The sequence below is a fragment of the Balaenoptera borealis genome (assembly GCF_965194805.1).
Source record: "Balaenoptera borealis genome assembly, chromosome: 12".
Taxonomy (NCBI): Eukaryota; Metazoa; Chordata; class Mammalia; order Artiodactyla; family Balaenopteridae; genus Balaenoptera; species Balaenoptera borealis.
The window spans coordinates 28397401-28421899 of record NC_138869.1 but is presented as its reverse complement, the minus strand read 5'-3'; the positions used below and the strand labels follow the sequence as shown (position 1 = coordinate 28421899).

The window sequence follows — 24499 nt, the reverse complement described above, 5'->3', positions numbered from 1 at the left end:
CTCGTTCTACACCCCTGAGAACCTTAGAATAAAGAACACCAGCCAAACCATGTTTATGTGAGTGTATTAGCAGACACATATAAATCAAGTCCACTGTAATGAGCTAAGTTCATAGTTTTTCTTTCCATTTTTTTTTTTTTCCAATATGACTCCATCCACTCAGCAAATATACAATAGCAATTAGGGTTAACAACATATAATAAGAAATACAAAGAAAAAAGAACATTGGGAGATCAGCTATGCTGGGAATATGCAGAGAATGTGCTATTTCAAGCATGCCTATTATTGGCTAAATGAGCCAATTATTAATCTTCACTATGTTCTCACCTAGCATCTAGTGTTGGGTTGTTACTCAAGAAATGTTGGAATATCATTTTTTTAACTTAGCTTGCCCCCCCCAAAAGAACTATATAGATCATAAAAATCATAAAAAGGAGAATCATGTACATAAGGCCCAAAGTCTAAAGAGAACTTGAAAGAAAAAAGGGAGCATGCTGGACTTGAGGAGTCGTGTTAGAAAGGGGAGGGAAAGGGCGTACAGAAAAAAGAAGACTGGTCTACACAGAGGACGTTTGGGAATTCCCTGGCAGCCCAATGGTTAGGACTCGGCACTTTCACTGCAGAGGGCATGGGTTCAATCCCCCGTCAGGGAATTGAGATCCCGCAAGCTGTGCAGCACGGCCAAAAACAAAACAAAACAAAATAAAACAAAAAACATATACATAGAGAACCTTTAAATAGAGGACCTATGAAGTGCCATGATCACTGCTGGGGGATTAGGTACCTCAGAAACATCAATACAGGTAATGAGACAACAGAGTCCCAGAAAACCCAAGTCAACAATGCTGGTGAGGGGTAGAGCCTGACAGCCGCTCCAGTCTGCCATACCAGAAAGCCAGCACATCTGCTGATCTAGCCCCAAGGAGAAGAGAAAATGTTCAAATCAGGAATGTCCAAGTCCTTCTCAAGAACTCACTGATGGGGTAACTCTCTCCTCCCTTGGTGAGAAGTAAGAATAGATTCCACACTAATGGTTTCAACGTTCCCTAAGGGGCACTACAGAAATGAGAAGTGGTGTGCTCCTGGCATTTATCAGATGGTTGTTATCAGAATAACAAAGGATCGTCCTGCTTCCCTCGTGATCTTTCCATGCCCCAGCAGACATTTAAGTGGATGAAAATTTGTTAATGGTTATCTGAGCCCAAACTCTAACTCCAGATCACATCTAAACAAAAAGGTTTTTTTTCTAATCCCATTATTTTTTTAAAGAATTTAAATATATTTTATTATATTTAGCCTCATTTGGTGTTGGTTTTTTTTTGGCTGCATTGGGTCTTTGTTGCTGCACACAGTCTTTCTCTAGTTGTGGCGAGCAGGGGCTACTCTTCCTTGCGGTGCATGGGCTTCTCACTGCGGTGGCTTCTCTTGCTGTGGAGCATGGGCTCTAGGCACGCGGGCTTCAGTAGCTGTGGCACGTGGGCTCAGTAGTTGTGGCACACGGGCTTAGTTGCTCCATGGCATGTGGGATCTTCCACACCAGGGCTCGAACCTGTGTCCCCTGCATTGGCAGGCGGATTCTTAACCACTGTGCCACCACGGAAGTGCTCCCATTATTTTTTAATTTGGCACAAAACTCCTTGCCTAGACTATTATTGCGTTACTTTCTCAGCTTATACTTGGTGGAACAGGAAACTAGGTCTGAGAAGTCAAACAGGAAGCAGAGGGGGAAAGCCCTTTGACATAGACAATCTTGTGTTTAAAATGTTTTCTACGTATACTATACTGTGTTAAGCACTAGAAAAAGTACAAAACCATAAGAATTCATCCCTACCTATGAATCTGCCTTGCTGCCAGAACATCCCATCTCATAGGGTCGTTCTAGCAGCGCCACATTTAAAGTTATCTGTTAAAATATATCTATTATGTAGGATAAAGAACCCTATACCATAATATGAACAATTCACTTCTTTATTCTAGTTCTTGGCATCTTAGAGGACAGCCAATGGGAAACCAACGTAGAACAAGTAAGACTTCATGGAGAAGGAAGGAAAGGTCAGCTGTAGGCAGTAAGGGTGGGTAAGAGGGGTCTCCAGACCACAGACTGGCTAGGGGCACATGGGAAAATACAGTACTGATGGGTAAAAGGGAAGGGGAGAGAAAGAGTTCAGAACTGATGGAGAAGGGATGAGGACATACACTCTTATTATGGGCAACAAACATTTGCGATTGAATAGAAAAGGGGGAGGGTTTAAGAGTCCAGTGAATTTGAGTTTAGATCTTTAATAGTCTGTGTGGCCTCCATGAGGCCAGAGTGAGAGATGACCTATGTACAAGCATCATGGCAGGGTACCCGGTACACAGTAGGAGTCCAAAACCTGGACAGCTGTTATTATTGTTACTAGTCAGAGTTCTACAACAAGGCTAGGCTTGGTAAAGACTAAAGTGATCCTTTAATATTAGACAGCACTTAACTCTGCTAAGAGGACAAGGGCAATAGCCACAGTGAGAAAGTTTCCAGTGACTTTCATCTGATCAGTCCTGGGGATGCTTACAGAACTGTCTGCTTCATGTATGACAACCTGAAGCCTTCCACTCAGGTCAAACACAACCTGAACACAGAGATGCACATTCTACGAAAGAAGCAATGTTCCAACACCCAGTTCTTTATCCTGGCCTCTTGCTGATATACTGGTTTAGTTCATATCATCAGCTCTAATTGTAGAATGAGTTGGTTCTAGGCAAGCAGTACTGGGAACAGCTATGGTTAAGAGAAACTAACACATTCAAATAATACCAAAGGTAATTTATGGTCCTGACATCACAGTCACCTTCAAAAATAATAAACAATGCCAACTGTTGGTTAGCAAACGCTAACATGCCCATTAGAATATCGCACTTCTACAAATAAAGACCAGGATCACCCATGTTTACTGCATCAGATTTAAATGGTCTTGGAGATCAAACACGTTTAATCCCTTTGTAAACTCCTTTAAGTCAATGATCAGTGTCTCTTCCACAGATTATAATGGTCTCGGTATTAGGGAGAACATTGATCAACAACGTGTTAACCTACAGAACAAAACTGACTTATCCTTTCCTCTTTCAGATGACCTCTGCTTGAAAAGAAAGATGCGTTCCATCGCTGTTGAGCCCAGAGAAGGGAGAAGGAAGAGGAGGGGTTTGGTTCAGTATTCCGGAGCCCCAGGACTCCTCCTGGATGAGCTGCATCTCGTTTTGACAGCAGCAGTAGAGTAAATGAAAAGCCCTGTCAGGTAATGCATTTATCTTCATGGGCAAAGCAGCCGTTCCAAAGCAAGAATCTCAGATGTTGTCACATCAGCTAGGACAAGAAGTCATAAAGCAGGACCGCTATCAGTGCAGGAGGTACAGCGATACCTAGACTGTAATTAGGAGGAGCTGTGAATGGGCACTCTAGTTCCAAGCTCACTGGGAGCCTTGATTTTTTTCCTCTGGGTTGGGATTCCCAGCCAAGTAATCAGTGTGGTCCTCATCAGCCATTTCAGAGCTCAAGCCTCTGAGCTGCCCTTTATTCTGAGAGCTTTATGGCAAGAGCAGCTCTGCTGTTTCTCCCAAATGTTATGTAATCAAGAAAAAACAATAAAACAAGAAAAACAAAAAGTGTCTTTATCCATTTCTTCATCTGATCATTCATTCAACAGATATTTATCCCATGGTCTAGGCACTAAGCTAGGTGTGGGCTAGTCACTGAGGTAGATCCAGTCCCTGACCTCAGAAAAGTTAGGTTCTAACAGGACAGACAGACACGCAGCAGGCGTGTATGCGGTGGAAGGGGGTCAGAGGGGGCGCTGTGGGAGCAGTGAGGAAGGCAATAGGCCGATCTATGGAGGCCTTCGTGGAGGAAGTGGCCTCTAGGCTAAAGCTTACAAGAAGGCTATGAACTGGTTAGATGGAAAGATGGAGAGATAAGAGGTAATAATTTATACCCAGTTACAAGAAGATACCAGGTGTATTTGAGCAATGGACGAAGTTTGTATGACTAAAGAATTGAGGGGGAGCGGGTTGGGAATATAATCAGAATTTGAGGGGGCGGGAGACAGGAATAGTATCCAGATGATTCTGAGAAATGAGAGAAGTGAGCAACACCGGTGACGTTTTCATGCATTTCAAATCCATTTCTCTTAAGGTGGTTTTTCACGTGTATACCAAAAAAGATCTAATGAAAAATAAGATAAACTGAGATATCCCAAGAGAGTCCTGTAGTGATTTTTTTAGAAGCTGAATAATCCTTAGGCAGTTATTAAAATTCTATTGTACACACCAGTGAAATATGTGAAAATCACAGAGAAGATACTTATTTGTAAGATATGCTGCCTTAACTAGCCCCCACCCCCAAGACATAAAACCCCATGATTTTGAACAGCTAAAACTAAAAATTCAGCAATGAGAATTTTTTTTTCTTTTTTCTTTCACTCTCAATAGCCCATGGTATACTGATCTTATCACATTACTGTCGATTATACCCAGTAAGGAGTTAGAGAGAGAACTGATTAAACCCTAACCATGCTGTTTGCTGTGTGATTCTAAGCAAGCTATATACTTCTCTGAGCCTCTGTTTCCTCCAATGGACCCATCTCTTAGGGCTGCTGTCAGGACTTGGTGAGACAATGCTGGAGGTGGTATTTCTGGTTCCATTTTACTGAAGAGTAAAAAAAGACTCAGAGAGGTTACATGACTCACACCAGGCCAGCCAGCTACAGAACAGCCCTCAGATTTCACACCAGGGCTGACTCATTCTGCATCTAGTTCTTTTTTTTTTTTTTTTTTTTTTGCCATAAATTTTTTGGGGTGGTGATTTTCAATGATAATATAATTAAATTTTAACTACGCTGACATTTTTCATACCATGGGAATAATCAAAGTTTTTGAATCAAAGCAAAATAAAAGAGGAGTGGAGAATAATAATAACTATAGCAAAAATAGCATTGGATGAACACTTTGAGTGGTGAATTGTGTAATATATGAATTATATCTCAATAAAGCCAATTTTAAAAAATAGCATTGTATTGAGAAGTGAGTAATGTGGCATTTAGAACTGGTAAGATTTTGAGGAAGTTACATCTGTTACTTCACTTTCTTACCTGTAAAAGAGGGATGGTATTACCTGCATTGTCTTTGCCAAAGAATTAGGATAAAATGGAATTCTGAACGGCAAAATCCATCATGGTGCCCAGAAGGCTCTACTACACTATGATGACACTAAAACAAACTTGAGAACAGATTTTATTTGTTAATTTCGAATGACATGTGAGCCTCCTAAAATGTACAGGAAGTGTACCCGAGCTCGCAAGCACCTGTTCATGAGATCATCCCTTCTCAAAAGACTGAAGTCACTGAACTATTGGCAGCAGGAAGTTCTGGAAAATACAGATTACAGGAGCTCATTTCCCTGTGGCACAGTTACAGTATCACTGGGAGGATCGATGCTCCAATCAAGGGCTTCCTAATCCACAAGCACAACAGCTTGGTACAGAGTTCTGCCCTACCAGTCACATGGGCCAAAGAATCAAAATAAACACAAATGTGGCCCCAGTTATCCAAGCCCATAACTGAATCCCAAGTCGCCCCTGGTCTACTCATGTTCAAAGACACACACACTGTGCCAGACTCAGAAACGGACCTCTTCCTGAATTTCCTTCCTGTTTTATGCAGGAAATATAAAATGAAATGTTACTTGTTTTCTCTTTAGTAGGAAGACCCTTTCCTCATTCTCAGTTCCTGATTTACTGGTTTCATAGAAATGAAACATCAATACCAACGGCATTATACAAGCAAAGACAAAACATGATTTTCCACTGTTTTAAAAGGCTGAGGTCATTTTTGCCCCAATTCCTACACAGTGGTAAGCTTAAAATCAAGCCATTTAGCTCACAGTCAGGTCCAATAAATCAGTGGCAAAAATAAATGGAAAAGCTTGCCAAAATGTAACCATAGTAACACCACAGATGCGTCAAGAAATGGTGTGCTCATTTGCTTCATTCCCCATTTCTTAAATTGGAATCTGAGTAGGGGAAAAATTACACAGAGAACAATCATGATTCTGCAATTACTGAATTCTGCAAAACTGCATCCAATCTGCTGTACTAGAACTTCAGAGGCAGCTATGGTCGAGCTACAAAAATAGCCCTGGATGGCTTAAGAGTTCCAAAGCCCTGGATCTGCGATTTAACAGTTACTTGGTTGTCCTGTGTCTCTGTTTCCTCACCTGTAAAATGGGTATTAAAAACCCCAACCTCAAAGGAATATTCTAAGAGTAAAACTGGGCAGTATATCAGAGATGAGGCAATGACCTGAGGGCCTGATCAGGTCTTGTTTTTTAGCTTTGTTTTTATTGGCTTATCTTCGTGTCTTGGTTTCTTTCTTTATTTCTATAAAAAAATAGACAGATAATCCCTGCCTCATTCATGAGACTGACATTAGGAATTATTATTACTAATCCAAGTGTACGGAATTATTATTAGGATATTATTAGAATTATAGTTTTCAATTATAATGATGCAAAATTAAAAGAACTGAGGGCCAGAGATTCACATTAATACATTATCATGTTTTCTCTGTGAAATGCAGCTCTGCCACTCAGCAGAAAGAAGCAACCTTGGGGCACTGCCTCAAGTTACCTGTAGTCAACTTCTTTTCCTCTTGGAGCCTCGGTTTTATTAATAAGTGAAGTGGAAGGCAGGGCTGTTCTAAAATCTGATCACAAAAGTTCCCCATCTAGACTTCCATTCTAAGTCCTTGCAGATCCATGGTATGCCTGAAATCAGTCCTATTCATTATTTTGCAGTAGTAGGAGGAAACATTAGCACTCTAGGACATCACTAGCAAAATATTATTTTTTTAAAGAAAGTCATTCATAGCAAACAAATCACAGCCATAAGCAGGGTACCTTGAACTTCAAATTATTCCTCCTTGTTTTTGTTGATTAAAAAAAATATTTCTAAAAAACTGTCAAAATTTGAAGGACTGGGTAATAGAGAGGAGAAAAGAAAACTCCCAAGCAATAAAATCAGAATCATTCTTTCTTCTTCTTTTGAAAGAAAGCAAGAAACTGTATGTCTTCCCAGAATTCCCACCTCATAATGAGCTGTACAGCAATGTAGTTTGGTAGAGCATGGCAATACCTCATGACCACTGAGCTGCCAATTCACCTACCCCATAGGCTGATTCCCTCCTCCCTTCCTTCTTCCCTTTCTTCCTTCCGTGCCACAAAATCCCTGATTTCATAGTCCCCACGTTTTATGTCTTGCTTTCTCAGCTTTGGTCTGATCTAATGGGTCTGGGGCTTTGGGTTTTTTAATCTGTGGAAACCATTTCTTCAAAGAAAATCATATGTGAAATCATGATTTATGAATCTGATAAAGGTGGGGAGGAAGAGAGAGTCCACTGAGGCACTCCCTTTGCTGAGAGGCTATTAGAGTCCCATGGATCTCCTCAGAGGTCAGTATGAAGACCTCTGGCCTAGTCCACCCCATTAACGACAATCATGGTTAACATTTACGAGGCTTACACCACGCCCATACTGTACACAAATGCATTGACGAGCATCTATCTGACTTTGACTTCCTAACAGTTCCGTGAAGTTAGTAGGAGTGAGATGTCCTTTTCACTGCTGTGAAAACTGGACCTTACAAAGGATAAATAATTTGCCCAGCATTCTCAAGCCAGAACTTGAAAACCGAGTGATTTACCTGGCGCAGTACTGTATGTCCCATTGTCAATCATGACTCCCTGGACTTACGGAGTCACTACGTGAGCAAACTGCCAAGTGTCCCAGATCCAGCTGTTGAGCTCTTATTTCTCCCCTCAACTCTTCACACACCCACCCAGCAGTAAGACGCCCCAAACTGGCTACTTACAAGGCACAGCATGGCGGTAAAGGTTATCTCTTATGGTCTGCTGGAGCTCGTGATCAGGCGACCCTTTCTGGAACCGCTGATTGAGAAAATGTCGCAGGTCCTTGTTCAGCTTTCCTCCTACAGGAAATATATAAAACAGAATGCATCAACCATCGGGGCTGCCTAGAGACTGCGCAGCCTGAGAGCTGTGTGAGGGAAAGCCACGCAAAGCCATTCTAGTCCGCCACCCTCAGTCATCAAGATTTACTTTAGGTTTTCCTCTGCAGGGGAAAAAGCAAGCAAGAATGTAATAAAGATAAAACAGCATTGATGCAGCATTAATTTGGAGGTCCCAGTTCACATAACACTAGGAGGCTCAAATAACAAAGAACTGAAATGAGGCTATCACATTTAAAATATGTGTCGTAGACACTTGCAGACACTATTAGATGGAGTGGATGGCTGAAACCTTAAAGAGGACAATCTAGCAATAGCTGACAAATTACAAAATGTTCTTTGACCAGGGATCCAATTGGAATAAATTTACCCTATGGGTATATTTGCAAAAGTCTGCCCAAATCTCCAGTATTGTTTATTGCAGCACTTTTATAACAGCAAATAAATAAAAATAAACACCAAAAACCTGGAAACAACCACCAGGGATCAACTAAGTAAAGCACAGTTCATCCACATAATAACTACTCTGCGAAAGCTAGATCTTCATGTGCTGGTACTGCAGGAAAATATGTAGAATTGTACCTACTACCTGACCACTTTTGTGTGAGAAGAATAAAGAAAAGGAGAGACCATGTATTAATGGAAGGAATCATCAGAAAGTTTTAACAATCGCTTCCTTTAGGGAGAAGGACTTGAGTTTGGGAAATAAAGGAAGAGACATCATTCTTCATCACATAGACAGATACCGATATATAGATGTTACTTTTCTGTATTGATTTATAAACACTGAACACATAATTTTTTCAAATTTTGTTGTTGTTTAAGCAGTAGTTACCTGGGCTGGTCTATGTGTTTATTTCTTTTTAATTCTCTACAGTTAACAGAACAAAACAAAAGCTAAAAAAAAGTATATTGTTACAAAAATGTATCATAGAAAGGAGAAGGTAACCAAACTTTTTTTTTTAAATTATAAACACAAATTATAGTCTACAGGATCAGCAGAAGGCTTATAGATCAACCTCGCTAACATTCATTCTTAATGGAGAAAACTGCTTCAGTGACAGCTAAAAATAACAAGGCTAAGATTGTCCTTCCATTTTTTGACAAGATAAAAATTAGGTAAGAGCATTTCTAGCATTAGAGAAACAATGCAGCAAGGCAGTATCCATGTGAACCACAAAATTCACAGCTTCAGATGATAATTTTCCCATGGTCAAAAAGAGCAAGTCATGAGGATGACAGTGATGGTTCACAAGATTCTATGACCTATGCAGGGGAGGAAACTACTGATCTTTATTTTAGTATCATGTTCAAAACCAGATTCCCTGCTTTAGCTGATCATTTTCGAATAGACTAATGAAACCCAATTTGACCCTTTTGAGTTGTAGTACATGTAAGGCTTCAACTGGCCAAAATGAAAATTCATACGTCAATCTCAGGTCGGTCAATAAACATTTAATTAGTCATCAAATATTTATTAAATGAAGAAGACACACACACACCCCACTTCCCACCCCTCCTTAAAATAGGCACAAGGTTTGAATAGACAGTTCATAAAATATATATATATATATATGATTGTCCATTAAGCACATGAAAAGATATTCAATTTCACTACTTATCAGAAAAGGGCAAATTAACACCACAGTGAGATCCCAGCACCTACCTGCCAGAATGGCAAAATCAAAATCAAGCCTGAGCAAGACTGTGAAACAACAGGAACTCTTTTTATACTGCTAGTGGGTGTATACAACGTTTCATTCCCTTGGGAAAACAATTTGACAGTATCTTATAAAGTTAAACCTTCACTAACCAAATGACCCAACAATTCCACTATTGTTTATGCAAGAGAAATGAAAACAAGTACACGCACTCGGACGCGCATGCGTGCGCACAACTTACAGATGAATCATCACAGCAACTTTATTCATTATAGAATAGCCCCAAATTGGAAACAACCCAAACGTCCATCAACAGGTGAATGGATAAGCAAACTGTACTATATTCAAATAGGATGCAGCACAAAAATTGAAAAGAACAAACCACTAACACATACAGTAATACTGATGAATCTCAAACACATAATGCTGAGCAGAAGAAGCTAGACACAAAAGAGAACATACTGTATGATTCCATTTCTATAGAAAGCTTCAGAACAGGCTAAACTATAGTGACAGAAAGCAGTCCAGCAGTTACCTGGGGCTGAGGGTAGGCAGAGACTGACACACAAGGGAATAAGATCTATGGAGTGTATCTATGTCAGTTTCCTGGCTTTGCAACTGTACTGTAGTTATGTAAGAATGTTACCACTGGAAGAAACAGGGTGAAGGGTACACAGGAAGTCTGAAAAAACTTCTTTGAAAGGAGGAATCACAAGGAAACTTGGGAGGCTGGGTGATTCCAATACAGTAAATATCAATTGTGGTAGTAATAACACAGGGTTATACATTTATCAAAACTTATGGAACTGTAACTGTTAATGCACAGGCATTAAAGTGGCACATATGTTCCTCATGGCCAGGAGTTTAATGACTGTGTTATCCCCTCTCATTGATTGTGGGAAGCACCTATGACTTGCTTTTAATCAATAGAATTATGTAAAGATGATGGGATATATGAGATTATATATATGTGATTACGTACACTTGTTTTCCAGTTGCTGGGTTTAAAGAAACCCGCTGTGAATCTTACAGCTACAAGAAAACATATTTAAGATACTCCAAATTCTTCTGAAGTAAAGAAATATAAAATAGTGACAGCCTCAAATGACTCCATATTCAAAATGTCATTCTTCGTCCTCCAGAACACTCAAAAGCGTTCAATGAGCATCTACATTTGGGGTTCTTAACGATGGTATTCCAGTGCATTATTGAACATGTGCATTTAGTGATACATAAATGGCTATAAAATTCACTAAGCCTGTGAAATGTGACTGCAAGCAAATTCCAACTTTGTTTCATCTGGAAAATCAACTTTAGCCAATTTCTAAATTGACAATAATAATGGATTTTGAAGTATGTATTCTAAGAGTCTAGCAAGGACTACTTCTTTTGCCAAGTAGTTAACTCCTTTCTCAGCTTGTGGAAGCCAGTAGTAGCATGTGTATCAGTTATATTTGATTTATTCTATCTTGTTGTTTTTTTAGTAACAGCATATATCCTGGTACATAGTTTTTCTATGATGTCCAAAAACTTTCAAGAGAGTTGGAAAAAAAAAACAACTAACGGAACTGTATATAGAAATGTGTGCATTTTATAGTGTGTAAATTACACTTCATAAAATCAATTTCAAAAGTTTAAACTATACATTATTATTGAATGACTCTGTGGTAGTCACTGTTGTAAATGCTTAGTTTTCAACTTCCCATTAGAGAAACAAACTGAAAGAAGAGTGGAGTAAATCTTGGTGTTTAAAACAGACAGGCCTGCGTGTAAATCCTGGTTCTACTATTTATTAGCTGGTGAACCCAAGTGCCTTGCTTAATCTCTGAACCTCACTTTTCTCATGTGTAAAAACAGAGCTCTGATGTAACAGTAGCTCTGCTACAAGCCTGTTGTGAGGATTAAATGAGATTCAGACACTGCTTAGCAGAGAGAAAGCACTTATTGAAAGATGGAGATTACCCCTAGAGTGGACAACAGTTGAAGCAGTGGAGAAAGAGCTGAGATCAGTCCAAAGATGGACGGTTACTCTTTTTAAAAATGCAGATAAACATAAAACCTATTGACTTACATGGCCAGAAACAAAATACAGGCACAGGGAAATTTGGATTAAAGGACACTTCTAGAGTTTCTGGAAGGGAATAAAACTCTACTTGCACTAAAATTGTCTGGACATGTGTAAACGGGTTAACATTTAGTGCATGTTTAATATATTCCTGGCACTGTGCTTGAACTGTAGTTCAGAAAATAAAACCCACTGGTCAATCACTGATATGTGATAGTCACACCAGCCAACTCTACTTCTAGGTCTAAGGCACTCTTGAAGTGTCCTTGAAGTGTCCACAAGGACAAAAGTATTTACCAGCAAAATCTCCATTGCCTAGAACCTATGATATATATTCCCCTTAGGAGACCAGAGTTCTAGACAATAAAAACACACTAACAGTTATCATTTGAACTGTGAGTAGTGAAGATGTTATGGGATCCAAATGTACTGCTGCCTAAGTCAAAAGCAATTCCCAAATCTCAGGATTCAGTATCTTTTTATCCCATATAGGTCCTTATGAGTGAGACACAAAATTCCAAAGAAGACTCAGGATACAGTATCTCTTTATCCCACATAGATCCTTACTGATCATATTCAGTACCTATAAAGGTGAACCAGGGGCACATAGATTGGAAGCATTCTTAAGACACAGGCACTCTTTGTTTACACTTGAGCTTTACATTCAAACTAGCCACACTAGCTAAAGTTTATGATCATCAAACTAAAACTCCTCTTCACTGCGGATGTGCAAAAGGGCAGGGTTAACTATGCTGCTGGTTAACATTTACTCTGTGTTCCGTGACATTTGGAAGCGAAAAGCCTCAACCTTCTCATTACATTAAAAATACTGTACTTTTTGGCATCTAATCTCCAATTAATTGCCAATTATTAAGGGGACATGTCTATAAATCTTCTCCTAATTGTCAAGGGCAGTGAGCCAATGAAGTAATAAATTGCTAGAGAAAGAGTCGAAGCATCTTCACTCACTATGAAATTCAAGATTTGTTTTGCAAATGGAAAAGAGAACACAGATCAGTAATGTGTGGAATTTTTTCCAAGAAAAGGGTTCGGAGCTTATTTTATGACAATTTTATCATTTAAATAGGAAAACGGGGGGGGGGGGGGGCTTAGACCCTGTCCTGGATTAGCCATTATTTCATATTTTCATATGTATATAGCTGGAATTCTGTGGCTTTTAAATTTACAACAATATAGCTCTGTCTTTTTGATTCACATTAGTCTACAGAAATTTAACCACGTCAATCAATGTAATTCTGAATTATTTTAAATGTTGTATAATATTCCATTTAAAAAACATAGCAATTTTATTTCTCCTTCAGAGAGAATTAGGTTATTTCCAATGTTGTTGACAATACAACAACGCTGCAGTAAGTGTCATTATAATGCTTTTTTTTAAACAAAGGTGTGAACCTTCTTTTCCTCTAAACTATCTAAACCTGGAAATAGACATAGCCATCTTCAACTTACCTAGGTATTGCTAAATTCTCCAAAATGGTAGTGCCAGCTTACTTTTCTACCAAAAGTCTTGGAGACCCCATTTCCCCACACTTAGGCCAATATATTGCTATTATTAGTGTATCAGGGGTCCTGAGACCACTCCCAGATTTGAAGATTCGCTAGGAGGATTCACAGGACTCAGTATATAATCGTACTCAAAGCTATAGTTTATTACAGCAAAAGGGTACAAAGCAATATCAGCAAAGGGAAAAGGCTCAAGGGGGAACAAAGTCGCTTCCAAGGGTCCCCTCCCCAGTGGAGTCACTCTAATTCCCAGGGCAATGTGTGAAATGTGCCCTTTAGACACTCAAGGCAGCTCATTACACATAAAGGCCCACAGTTTTTATTACAAACTGGCCATGTAGACAGCCTCTGCCTGGCATGAAACCAAGCTCCAGACTCTCAGAAGGAAAGCATAAAGCATATCTTTTGCATGAACAGTTAGAGCACAGTGAGCTGCTATTAGTTCTGGAAATGGAAGGAACCCTCCTGAAATCCAAGTTCCCAGATCCCAGCCAAGAGCCAACTTGGTAAGCCAGCCTTAAAACTAACAATCATTAACTTTTTTTTTTTAAATAAATTTATTTATTTATTTTTGGCTGTGTTGGGGCTTTGTTTCTGTGCGAGGGCTTTCTCTAGTTGCGGCAAGCGGGGGCCACTCTTCATTGCGGTGCGCGGGCCTCTCACTATCGCGGCCTCTCCCGTTGCGGAGCACAGGCTCCAGACGTGCAGGCTCAGTAGTTGTGGCTCACGGGCTTAGTTGCTCCGCGGCATGTGGGATCTTCCCAGACCAGGGCTCGAACCCGTGTCCCCTGCATTGGCAGGCAGATTCTTAACCACTGCACCACCAGGGAAGCCCACAATCATTAACTCTTTTCTGCACTGTCCACCTTTTAAAAATCTTCCTAATCTCATAAAGATAAAATGATATATTGATGTTATACTAACTTACAACTACTGATTACTAGTGAAATTGAACATTCTATCATTTTTTTAATGTTTTCTCTCCTGTAACTTGCCTGTTCATATTCTTTGCGCATTTTCCTAATGGGTTGTCTTGTTATTCTTGATAAGATGCTCTTTACATATTCTAGATATGATTCCTTCATCAATTATTTATGTTACAAACTTTGCTTGTCATTATTTAAACATGAAACAATCCCCTAAATATAACTGAGTTGTGCTGTTTCTCCAACTTTTCCTCTCCCATGCTATAGTTTTCTGCCAACTCAACCTGAAGCATCATTTTTAAGGTGATGGATTATGAGGCAACTCTGTCTGCTCTGATCTCTATCTCCTAGAATAAAGATCCTAAGGGAGAATGCTAGTCAGCAGAAACAGTCTTCATGGTCAAGAAGTAAGGTTTCCACATAAACAAAACTGCCTACGGAATGGGAGAAAATATCTGCAAATGATGCGACCAATTAGGGATTCATTTCCAAAATATATAAACAGCTCATACAGCCCAATAACAAAAAAAACAAACAACCCAATCAAAAAATGGACAGAAGACCTAAATAGATATTTTTCCAAAGAAGACACACAGATGGCCAAAAGGCACATGAAAAGATGCTCAACATCACTAATTATTGGAGAAATGCAAATCAAAACTACAATGAGGTATCACCTTACAACAGACTAGCCATCATCAGAAAGTCTACAAATAATAAATGCTGGAGAGGGTGTGGAGAAAAGCGAACCCTCCTACATTGTTGGTGGGAATGTAAATTGGTGCAGGCACTATGGAGAACAGTATGGAGGAGCCTTAAAAAACTAAAAATGAAGCTACCATATGATCCAGCAATCCCACTCCTGGGCATATATCTGGAGAAGACAAAAACTCTAATTTGAAAAGATACGTGCACCCCGATAATCATAGCAACAGTATTTACAATAGCCTAGACATGGAAGCAACTTAAATGTCCATCGACAGATCAATGGATAAAGAAGATATATGTGTGTCTGTGTATATATATGTGTATATATATATGTGTGTGTGTATATATATAGAGAGAGAGAGGGAGAGAGAGAGAGAGAACGAAATAATGCCATTTGCAGCAAAATGGATGGACCTAGAGATTATCATACTAAGTGAAGTAAGACAGAGAAAGACAAATATTATATGATATCACTTATATGTGGAATCTAAAAAAAAATGATACAAATGAACTTATTTACAAAACAGAAATAGGCTCACAGACATAGAAAACAAATTTATGGTTACCAAAGGGAAAAGGGGGATAATAAATTAGGAGTTTGGGATTAACAGATACACACCACTATAAATAAAATAGATAAACAACAAGGACCTACTGTATAGCACAAAAGAACTATATTCAGTATCGTGTAATAAACTATAATGGAAAAGAATCTGAAAAGAATATATATATACATCTACATGTATATGTGTGTGTGTGTGTATATATATATATATGAATTACTTTGCTGTACACCTGAAACTAACACAACATTGTAAATCAACTATATTTCAATTTAAAAAAAAGAAGAAATTAGGTTTCCAGAGAGAACATTTTTGAGTTCTCTTCATTCATTCACTTCTGACTGAGAAGACAAAATACAACACTCCTTGTGTCATATGAGTTCCAGAATGTCTAGAAAGTCAAAGAATAGTGTTTCATTACAACTAGAATTTAGACTTTAATAGATTTCAAATATTCAAGGCTAAAGAAAAAACATGAATCAGGATATAAAGCTAATCACAACGCCAGATGACTCTCTGCTTTAGCACCCCGCTTTTTCAAGGAATGACTATAGTTGCAGGAAAGGTATATTTATTAAGGCAACACAAATGGTTTATACTGCAGTGGAGTTCTTACAGCAAAAACAAAAACAAAAACTGTCAGTTCAGCAGTTTGGAATTATAAAGGATAGGTTTTTTTTTAATACAAAATTATAAAGTGAAGTACAAATTTACTAGTTTTATAGTCACTCATACTTACAATCTGACATATATTTAAATTAGCTTTGTCTGAAAAATATGTTTGCTATTTGTTTCTAACACATTTTTCCTAACATTTTTCTTATTGTAAAAATAAGATAAATTACTGCGGAGTTAGTGTTTATGGGTACAGAGTTTCAGCTGGGAAAGATGAAAAGAAAAATTCTGGAAATGGATGGTGGTGACGGTTGCACAACAATGTGAACGTACTTAATGCCACAGACTTGTACACTTAAAAATGGTTAAAATGATACATTTTATGTTATGTAGATTTTACCACAATAAAGAAATAAGATAGATTAATTACAAGATTTGAAAAACACAAAAGTACAACAAGGAAAGTTAAAAATCACCTGTTAATTTGCATCACCATTAACAGTACTATATGTCCTAGGTATGTATACACATGTATACATACATATACACTTATAATACGCTTAGACATTGGAGGACATTCAATCACTCACTCAACAAGTCTTTCTTAAGTGCCTTCAGCCTGATAGTCTGTGGGCCCTGAAGACACAGCGCGACAACACTGAGTTTCTGAGTAGGGACTGACACGCCTGTGTTGGGAAGGATGAACAGTGCTGGCCTCTGGGCAGAGGTAATTGTAAAGATGAGAAGGGAAACAAGAAGCTGGTTTGCTTTGCCAAGTGTGGGGGGAAAGCATTCTAAGCAGAAGGACAGCATGTGCAAAAGTTTCAGAAGCAGAAAAGAGGTTAACATGTTAGAGAAACAGCACAATGCTCGGACAAGGGGTAGGCTCAGACTGAGGTTAAAAGAGAAGCAGGGACCAGATAATTCTGTACCTCGCAGGCCATGAGAAAAAGTCTGTATTTTATTCTAAGCTCAGTAGGAATCCCACTCAAGGGATTTTAGTCAGGGAGGTGGGAAGGTCTGGTCTAAATTTTGAGAGGACTCTTGCAGCTGTGCAGTGGGTCAAGCGTACAGGCAGGTTATGGGATGAAATCAGTGAAGCTGACCCAACAAGACCTGAAGGGACCTGGATTAAAGAAATGGCCGGGAAGAGGGGCAGCAGGTAACAAAGGCGATGTAATTTAAAGCTGAAACCGATAGTGTTCGTCAGTGTGATAGAGGAAGATACCAAATGCAAGGCAGGAGGTCAAAAATGACTTCTAGGAACTTCCCTGGCGGTCCAGTGGTTAGGACTCCCCGCTTCCACTGCAGAGGGCGCGGGTTCAATCCCTGGTCGGGGAGATAGGGTCCCACATGCCACGCGGCACGGCCAAAAAATCAAAATGACTTAAATGTCTGAGCTTAACTGGTCATGAACAGATCTGAGTGGAATTCAGAATTCCATGAGGTCCCTATTTAACATGAGATGTGTAGGATCATGTGATGTATATGATTTATATCCATATGTTCTAACAAGTAATTCATAAGCATTTCCAATATACTATTAGTGCTCAAAATATACTTTTAATAGTTATAGTATTTTAGCTTATCAGTGTATCACAACCTATGTAATCTTTACCAATTATTAAGCATATGAATTGTTTCCACTGTGTTTATCCTCCTTATACAAAATCTACCGTTATTTCTGATTACTTTCTCATGATTCTTAGAGTGAAAATATTGGGACAAAAGGCATAAAAATGTTTAAGGCTCTTGACAGAAAACCCCCTCCAAAAAGATTATATCAGCTTCCCTTCATCCAGCTTGATTTTAAATGGTTCCAAAATAGCAGTGTGGATTCACCGTAATATTATTAGCTTTATATTAATAGATATTTAGATATCTTTCCTTTAAAAAAAAAACGATTATAAACAATGCTGTAATGGAAAACCTTGAATATGAATATTTGCTGAAACTTCCTGAAAGCAGAATAAATAAAGCAATGAGTATGAACATTATATTTAAAGATTCTTGGCACATATTGACAAATTGCAATCCACACAGCAATTTCTGAAGGAAATATAATATCACTTATTTGACAATTACAGTGTTCAAATGAGAATGATTTTCTCCATTTAATTATGTGATTTAAAAAAAGTTTCCAACAATAATTCAAAGAGATGCCAGCCCTGTATTAGAGAGTAAGCATGGATGGTAAAACTAAGTTTCTTTTCATTCTGAGAAACTGTTGCTTCTGATGAGAAAATTAATTTGCAGAATGGCTTGTTGAGAAATAATGAATGAATTCCATTATCATATGTATTTAAGTAAAAAAATAAAAACAAACAAAAGAACCCTTGTGTCTAAAACACACACAAGTTGGGAACACTCAGTGTGCGAGTTACTTACAGAATTACTTCCAAGTCCCTTTCCCCAAATGACATGCAAACATTGGTCTAGGTCAGGAGTCAGCAAAAATTTTCTGTAAAGGGCCAACAGCCAGATCGCACATATTTTCCGGCTTTGGGAGCATATATGGACTCTGTCCAACTAGTCAACTCTGCCTTTGTAGTATGAAAGTAGTCATAGATTATATGTAAACAAGGTTGTTTTCTAATAAAACTTTATTTACAAACACGGGCAGCAGATTTGGCCCAAGGGCCAAAGTTGACTAACTCCTGGTCCAGATGTTGGTCCTCCATCTCTAGATGAGCAATTCTCCTTGTGTAATTCTTAGTAGAGGGTATTCATTGTCTCCAAGATAAGCCTAAGTAGCATTACCCAGAAGCTTGTTGAAACGCAAATTACTGGACTCCAAGACTTACTGAATTAGAACCTCTGAAGGTCAGGTTTAGCAATCTATGGTTTAACAAGCCTTCCAGGTGATTCTAATACATGCTAAAGTTTTCAAACCAACGGTCTAAGCCCAGCAAAGTCCCTTAACAAAATGTAGGGAGCTAGGCTCTGAGGATGAGCATACTTTCCTATTTCTCTCATCTCTTGCAAACCTCAAGAGAGATGCTGCCACTCCACTACTGGACTAGTAATAACACCTTATAATAAGAGGCACAGCACACATGACTCCAGGCAGGTGGTACCTCATCAGACCTGCAGAGATTGAATCCTTTCCCCTAGTGGTACAAAGACTGTTGTCCTTTCAGTCTTGTTTCTGCATAACTTAAAAAAGAAAAGAAAAGAAAAGAAAAATGTGCGGCAAGTCTGTCATGTGAAATAGAGTCTGTGGGACAGATTTACATATGCTGATGAAGCTCTAGAAACTACTATTACATTTAACTCCCCACAGGGACAAGCATGAAACATTTTGGCAGTGCTTCAGGATATCTGTTGTGTTATTATTTCCCGCCTGCCTTCTCTGTTCTTTTTTTCCTGGTCAATCTTTTGATAACAAATTTTACCCCACAGTGAGAAGAAACTAGAATTAAGCATGGAAAGAAAATCAAGGTTTAAATTCCATCATCTCTATTTTTCTCATTATTTCCAGCTTTTTGTGATTCTTATATTTATTCCAGTTGAACCAGTGCAGTAGAATAACACCTGTTCTGAAAAAAAATAAAATACTTACAAAAAGAAAGAAGAAAGACAATGTTCCCCTGCTGGCAACATTACATAGCTGATGTGAGCTTATGCCTACCCTAACCAACAAACAGCTGCATGACCTCACCAAAAGCTGAAGTCAGATATCTCTACACTCAGAATCTTGAATGGAATCTGAAGATGTGTGTGTGTCCTTCAACAAGACACTAAATACTTTAAAAGACATTAGGATCTAACAGAACTGTGCTCGGGCAACCTGCTGGACTCAAGTGTTGACAGTGAACATTGATGGAGCACTTCTGACACGCCAGCCACAGTGCTAAGTAACAACTTCACAATCCTCACTCCAACCCAATGAGGTTGGTTCTATTTCCAATCCTATTTTACAGAAGAATAAACTAGGCTCACAAATTGCCCCATCACCCAGGTAATACGGCAAAGTGGAAATATGTGTAAATAGAGAGAGATGAAATGGGCGTGGCAAGATGTTAATAGCAGGTCACTGACATTATGCTGTTTTTTCCACTAGCCATATGGGTTTGAAATTTTTCTAAATACCAAAGAGTAGGGGAGGACCTTCAAGATGGTGGAGGAGTGAGACGTGGAGATCACCTTCCTCCTCATAAATACATCAGAAATACATCTACATGTGGAACAACTCCTACAGAACATCTACTGAACACTGGCAGAAGACCTCAGACTTCCCAAAAGGCAAGAAACTCCCCACGTACCTGGCCGTTTGGCTGACAGGGTCTTGGTGCTCTGGCCAGGTGTGAGGTCTGTGTCTCTGAGGTGGGAGAGCCGAGTTCAGAACATTGGTCCACCAGAAACCTCCTGGATCCACGTAATATTAAACAGAGAAAGCTCTACCAGAGATCTCCATCTCAACGCTAAAACCCAGCTCCACTCAGTGACCAGCAAACTACAGTGCTGGACACCCTATGCCAAACAATTAGCAAGATAGGAACACAACCCCACCATTAGCAGAGAGGCTGCCTAAAATCATAATAAGGTCACAGACACCCCAAAACACACCACCGGACGTGGTCCTGCAGACCAGAAAGACGAGATCCAGCCTCATCCTCCAGAACACAGGCACCAGTCCCCTCCACCAGGAAGCCTACACAACCCACTGAACCAACCTTAGCCACTGGGGGCAGACAACAAAAACAATGGGAACTATAAACCTGTAGCCTGTGAAAAGGAGACCCCAAGCACAGTAAGTTAAGCAAAATGAGAAGACAGAGAAACACACAGCACATGAAGGAGCAAGGTAAAAACCCACCAGACCAAACAAATGAAGAGGAAACAGGCAGTCTACCTGAAAAAGAATTCAGAGTAATGATAGTAAAGATGATCCAAAATCTTGGAAATAGAATGGAGAAAATACAAGAAACGTTTAACAAGGACGCAGAAGAACTAAAGAGCAAACAAACAACGATGAACAACACCATAAATGAAATTAAAAATTCTCTATAAGGAATCTATAGAAGAATAGCTGAGGCAGAAGAATGGATAAGTGACCTGGAAGATAAAATAGTGGAAATAACTACCGCAGAGAAGAATAAAGAAAAAGAATGAAAAGAACTGAGGAGAGTCTCAGAGACCTCTGGGATATTAAACGCACCAACATTCGAATTATAAGGGTCCCAGAAGAAAAAGAGAAAAAGAAAGGGACTGAGAAAATATTTGAAGAGATTATAGTTGAAAACTTCCCTAATATGGGAAAGGAAAGAGTTAATCAAGTCCAGGAAGCGCAGAGAGTCCCATACATGATAAATCTAAGGAGAAACACGCCAAGACACATATTAATCAAACTATCAAAAATTAAATGCAAAGTAAAAATAAGGGAAAAACAACAAATAACATACAAAGGAATCCCCATAAGGTTAACAGCTGATCTTTCAGCAGAAACTCTGCAAGCCAGAAGGGAGTGGCAGGCCATATTTAAAGTGATGAAAGGGATAAACCTACAACCAAGATTACTCTACCCAGCAAGGATCTCATGCAGATTCGATGGAGAAATTAAAACCTTTAGAGACAAGCAAAAGCTAAGAGAATTCAGCACCACCAAACCAGCTTTACAACAAATGCTAAAGAACTTCTCTAGGCAGGAGACACAAGAGAAGGAAAAGAACTACAATAACAAACCCAAAACAATTAAGAAAAGGGTAATAGGAACATACATATTGATAATTACCTTAAATGTAAATGGCTTAAATGCTCCCACCAAAAGACACAACCTGGCTGAATGGATACAAAAACAAGACGCCTATATATGCTGTCTACAAGAGACCCACTTCAGACCTAGGGACACATACAGACTGAAAGTGAGGGGATGGAAAAGATATTCCATGCAAGCGGAAATCACAAGAAAGCTGGAGTAGCAATTCTCATGTCAGACAAAATAGACTTTAAAATAAAGACTATTATGAGAGACAAAGAAGGACACTACATAATGATCAAGGGAGCATTCCAAGAAGAAGATATAACAATTGTCAATATTTATGCACCCAACATAGGAGCACCTCAATACGTAAAGCAAATACTAACAGCCATAAAAGGGGAAATCGACAGGAACACAATCATAGTAGGGGACTTTAACACCCCACTTTCACCAATGGACAGATCATCCAAAATGAAAATAAATAAGGAAACACAAACTTTAAATGACACATTAAACAAGATGGACTTAATTGATATTTATAGGACATTCCATCCAAAAACAACAGAATACATTATCTTCTCAAGTGCTCGTGGAACATTCTCCAGGATAGATCATATCTTGGGTCACAAATAAAGCCTTGGTAAATTTAAGAAAATTGAAATCATATCAAGTATCTTTTCCGACCACAATGCTATGAGACTAGATACCAATTACAGGAAAAAATCTGTAAAACATACAAACACATGGAGGTTAAACAATACACTACTTAATAACCAAGAGATCACTGAAGAAATCAAAGAGGAAATCAAAAAATACCTAGAAACAAATGACAATGAAAACACGATGACCCAAAACCTATGGGATGCAGCAAAAGCAGTGCTAAGAGGGAAGTTTATAGCAATACAATCCTACCTCAAGAAACAAGAAACATCTCAAACAAACAACCTAAACTTACACCTAAAGCAATTAGAGAAAGAAGAACAAAAACACCCCAAAGTTAGCAGAAGGAAAGAAATCATAAATATCAGATCAGAAATAAATGAAAAAGAAATGAAGGAAACAATAGCAAAGATCAATAAAACTAAAAGCTGGTTCTTTGAGAAGATAAACAAAATTGATAAACCATTAGCCAGACTCATCAAGAAAAAAGGGAGAAGACTCAAATCAACAGATTTAGAAATGAAAAAGGAGAAGTAACAACTGACACTGCAGAAATACAAAGGATCATGAGCGATTACTACAAGCAACTCTATGCCAATAAAATGGACAACCTGGAAGAAATGGACAAATTCTTAGAAAAGCACAACCTTCTGAGACTGAACCAGGAAGAAATAGAAAATATAAACAGACCAATCAGAAGCGCTGAAATTGAGACTGTGATTAAAAATCTTCCAACAAACAAAAGCCTAGGACTAGATGGCTTCACAGGTGAATTCTATCAAACATTTAGAGAAGAGCTAACACCTATCCTTCTCAAGTCTTCCAAAATATAGCAGAGGGAGAAACACTCCCAAACTCACTCTACGAGGCCACCATCACCTGATACCAAAAGATGTCACAAAGAAAGAAAGCTACAGGCCAATATCACTGATGAACATACATACAACAACCCTCAACAAAATCCTAGCAAACAGAATCCAACAGCACATTAAAAGGATCATACACCATGATCAAGTGGGGTTTGTCCCAGGAATGCAAGGATTCTTCAATATATGCAAATCAATCAATGTGATACACCATATTAACAAATTGAAGGAGAAAAATCATATGATCATCTCAATAGATGCAGAAAAAGCTTTTGACAAAATTCAACACCCGTTTATGATAAAAACCCTCCAGAAAGTAGGCACAGAGGGAACTTACCTCAACATCATAAAGGCCATGTATGACAAACCCACAGCCAACATCGTTCTCAATGGTGAAAAACTGAAATCATTTCCTCTATGATCAGGAACAAGACAAGGTTGTGCACTCTCACCACTATTATTCAACATAGTTTTGGAAGTTTTAGCCACAGCAATCAGAGAAGAAAAAGAAAGAAAAGGAATCCAAAGCAGAAAAGAAGAAGTAACACTGTCAATGTTTGCAGATGACATGATATTATACATAGAGAATCCTAAAGATGTTACCAGAAAACTACTAGAGCTAATCAATGAATTTGGTAAAGTAGCAGGATACAAAATTAATGCACAGAAATCTCTTGCATTCCTATACACTAATGATGAAAAATTTGAAAGTGAAATTAAGGAAACACTCCCATTTACCACTGCAACAAAAAGAATCAAATACCTAGGAATAAACCTACCTAAGGAGACAAAAGACCTGTATGCAGAAAACTATAAGACACTGATGAAAGACATTAAAGATGATAGAAATAGATGGAGAGATATACCATGTTCTTGGATTGGAAGAATCAACATTGTGAAAATAACTATACTACACAAAGCAATCTACAGATTCAACGCAATCCCTATCAAACTACCAGTGGCATTTTTCACAGAACTAGAACAAAAAATTTCACAATTTGTACAGAAACACAAAAGACCCCGAATAGCCAAAGCAACCTTGAGAAAGAAAAACTGAGCTGGAGGAATCAGGCTCTGGGACTTCAGATTATACTACAAAGCTACAGTAACAAGACAGTATGGTACTGGCACAAAAACAGAAATATAGATCAATGGAACA

At 38.7% G+C, this 24499-nt stretch overlaps 1 protein-coding gene across 23 annotated transcripts in view; it reads right to left on the bottom strand.

Moving 5' to 3' along the window:
* Positions 1-24499, bottom strand: part of MAGI1 (membrane associated guanylate kinase, WW and PDZ domain containing 1) — a 612719-nt gene that overhangs the window by 242604 nt on the left and 345616 nt on the right. For all 23 annotated transcript variants that reach the window (XM_082344623.1, XM_082344625.1, XM_082344631.1 and 20 more), the window contains exon 2: positions 7896-8012. In XM_082344623.1, coding sequence (XP_082200749.1) covers positions 7896-8012 — 117 coding nt within the window. The remainder of the gene's footprint in view (positions 1-7895; positions 8013-24499) is intronic.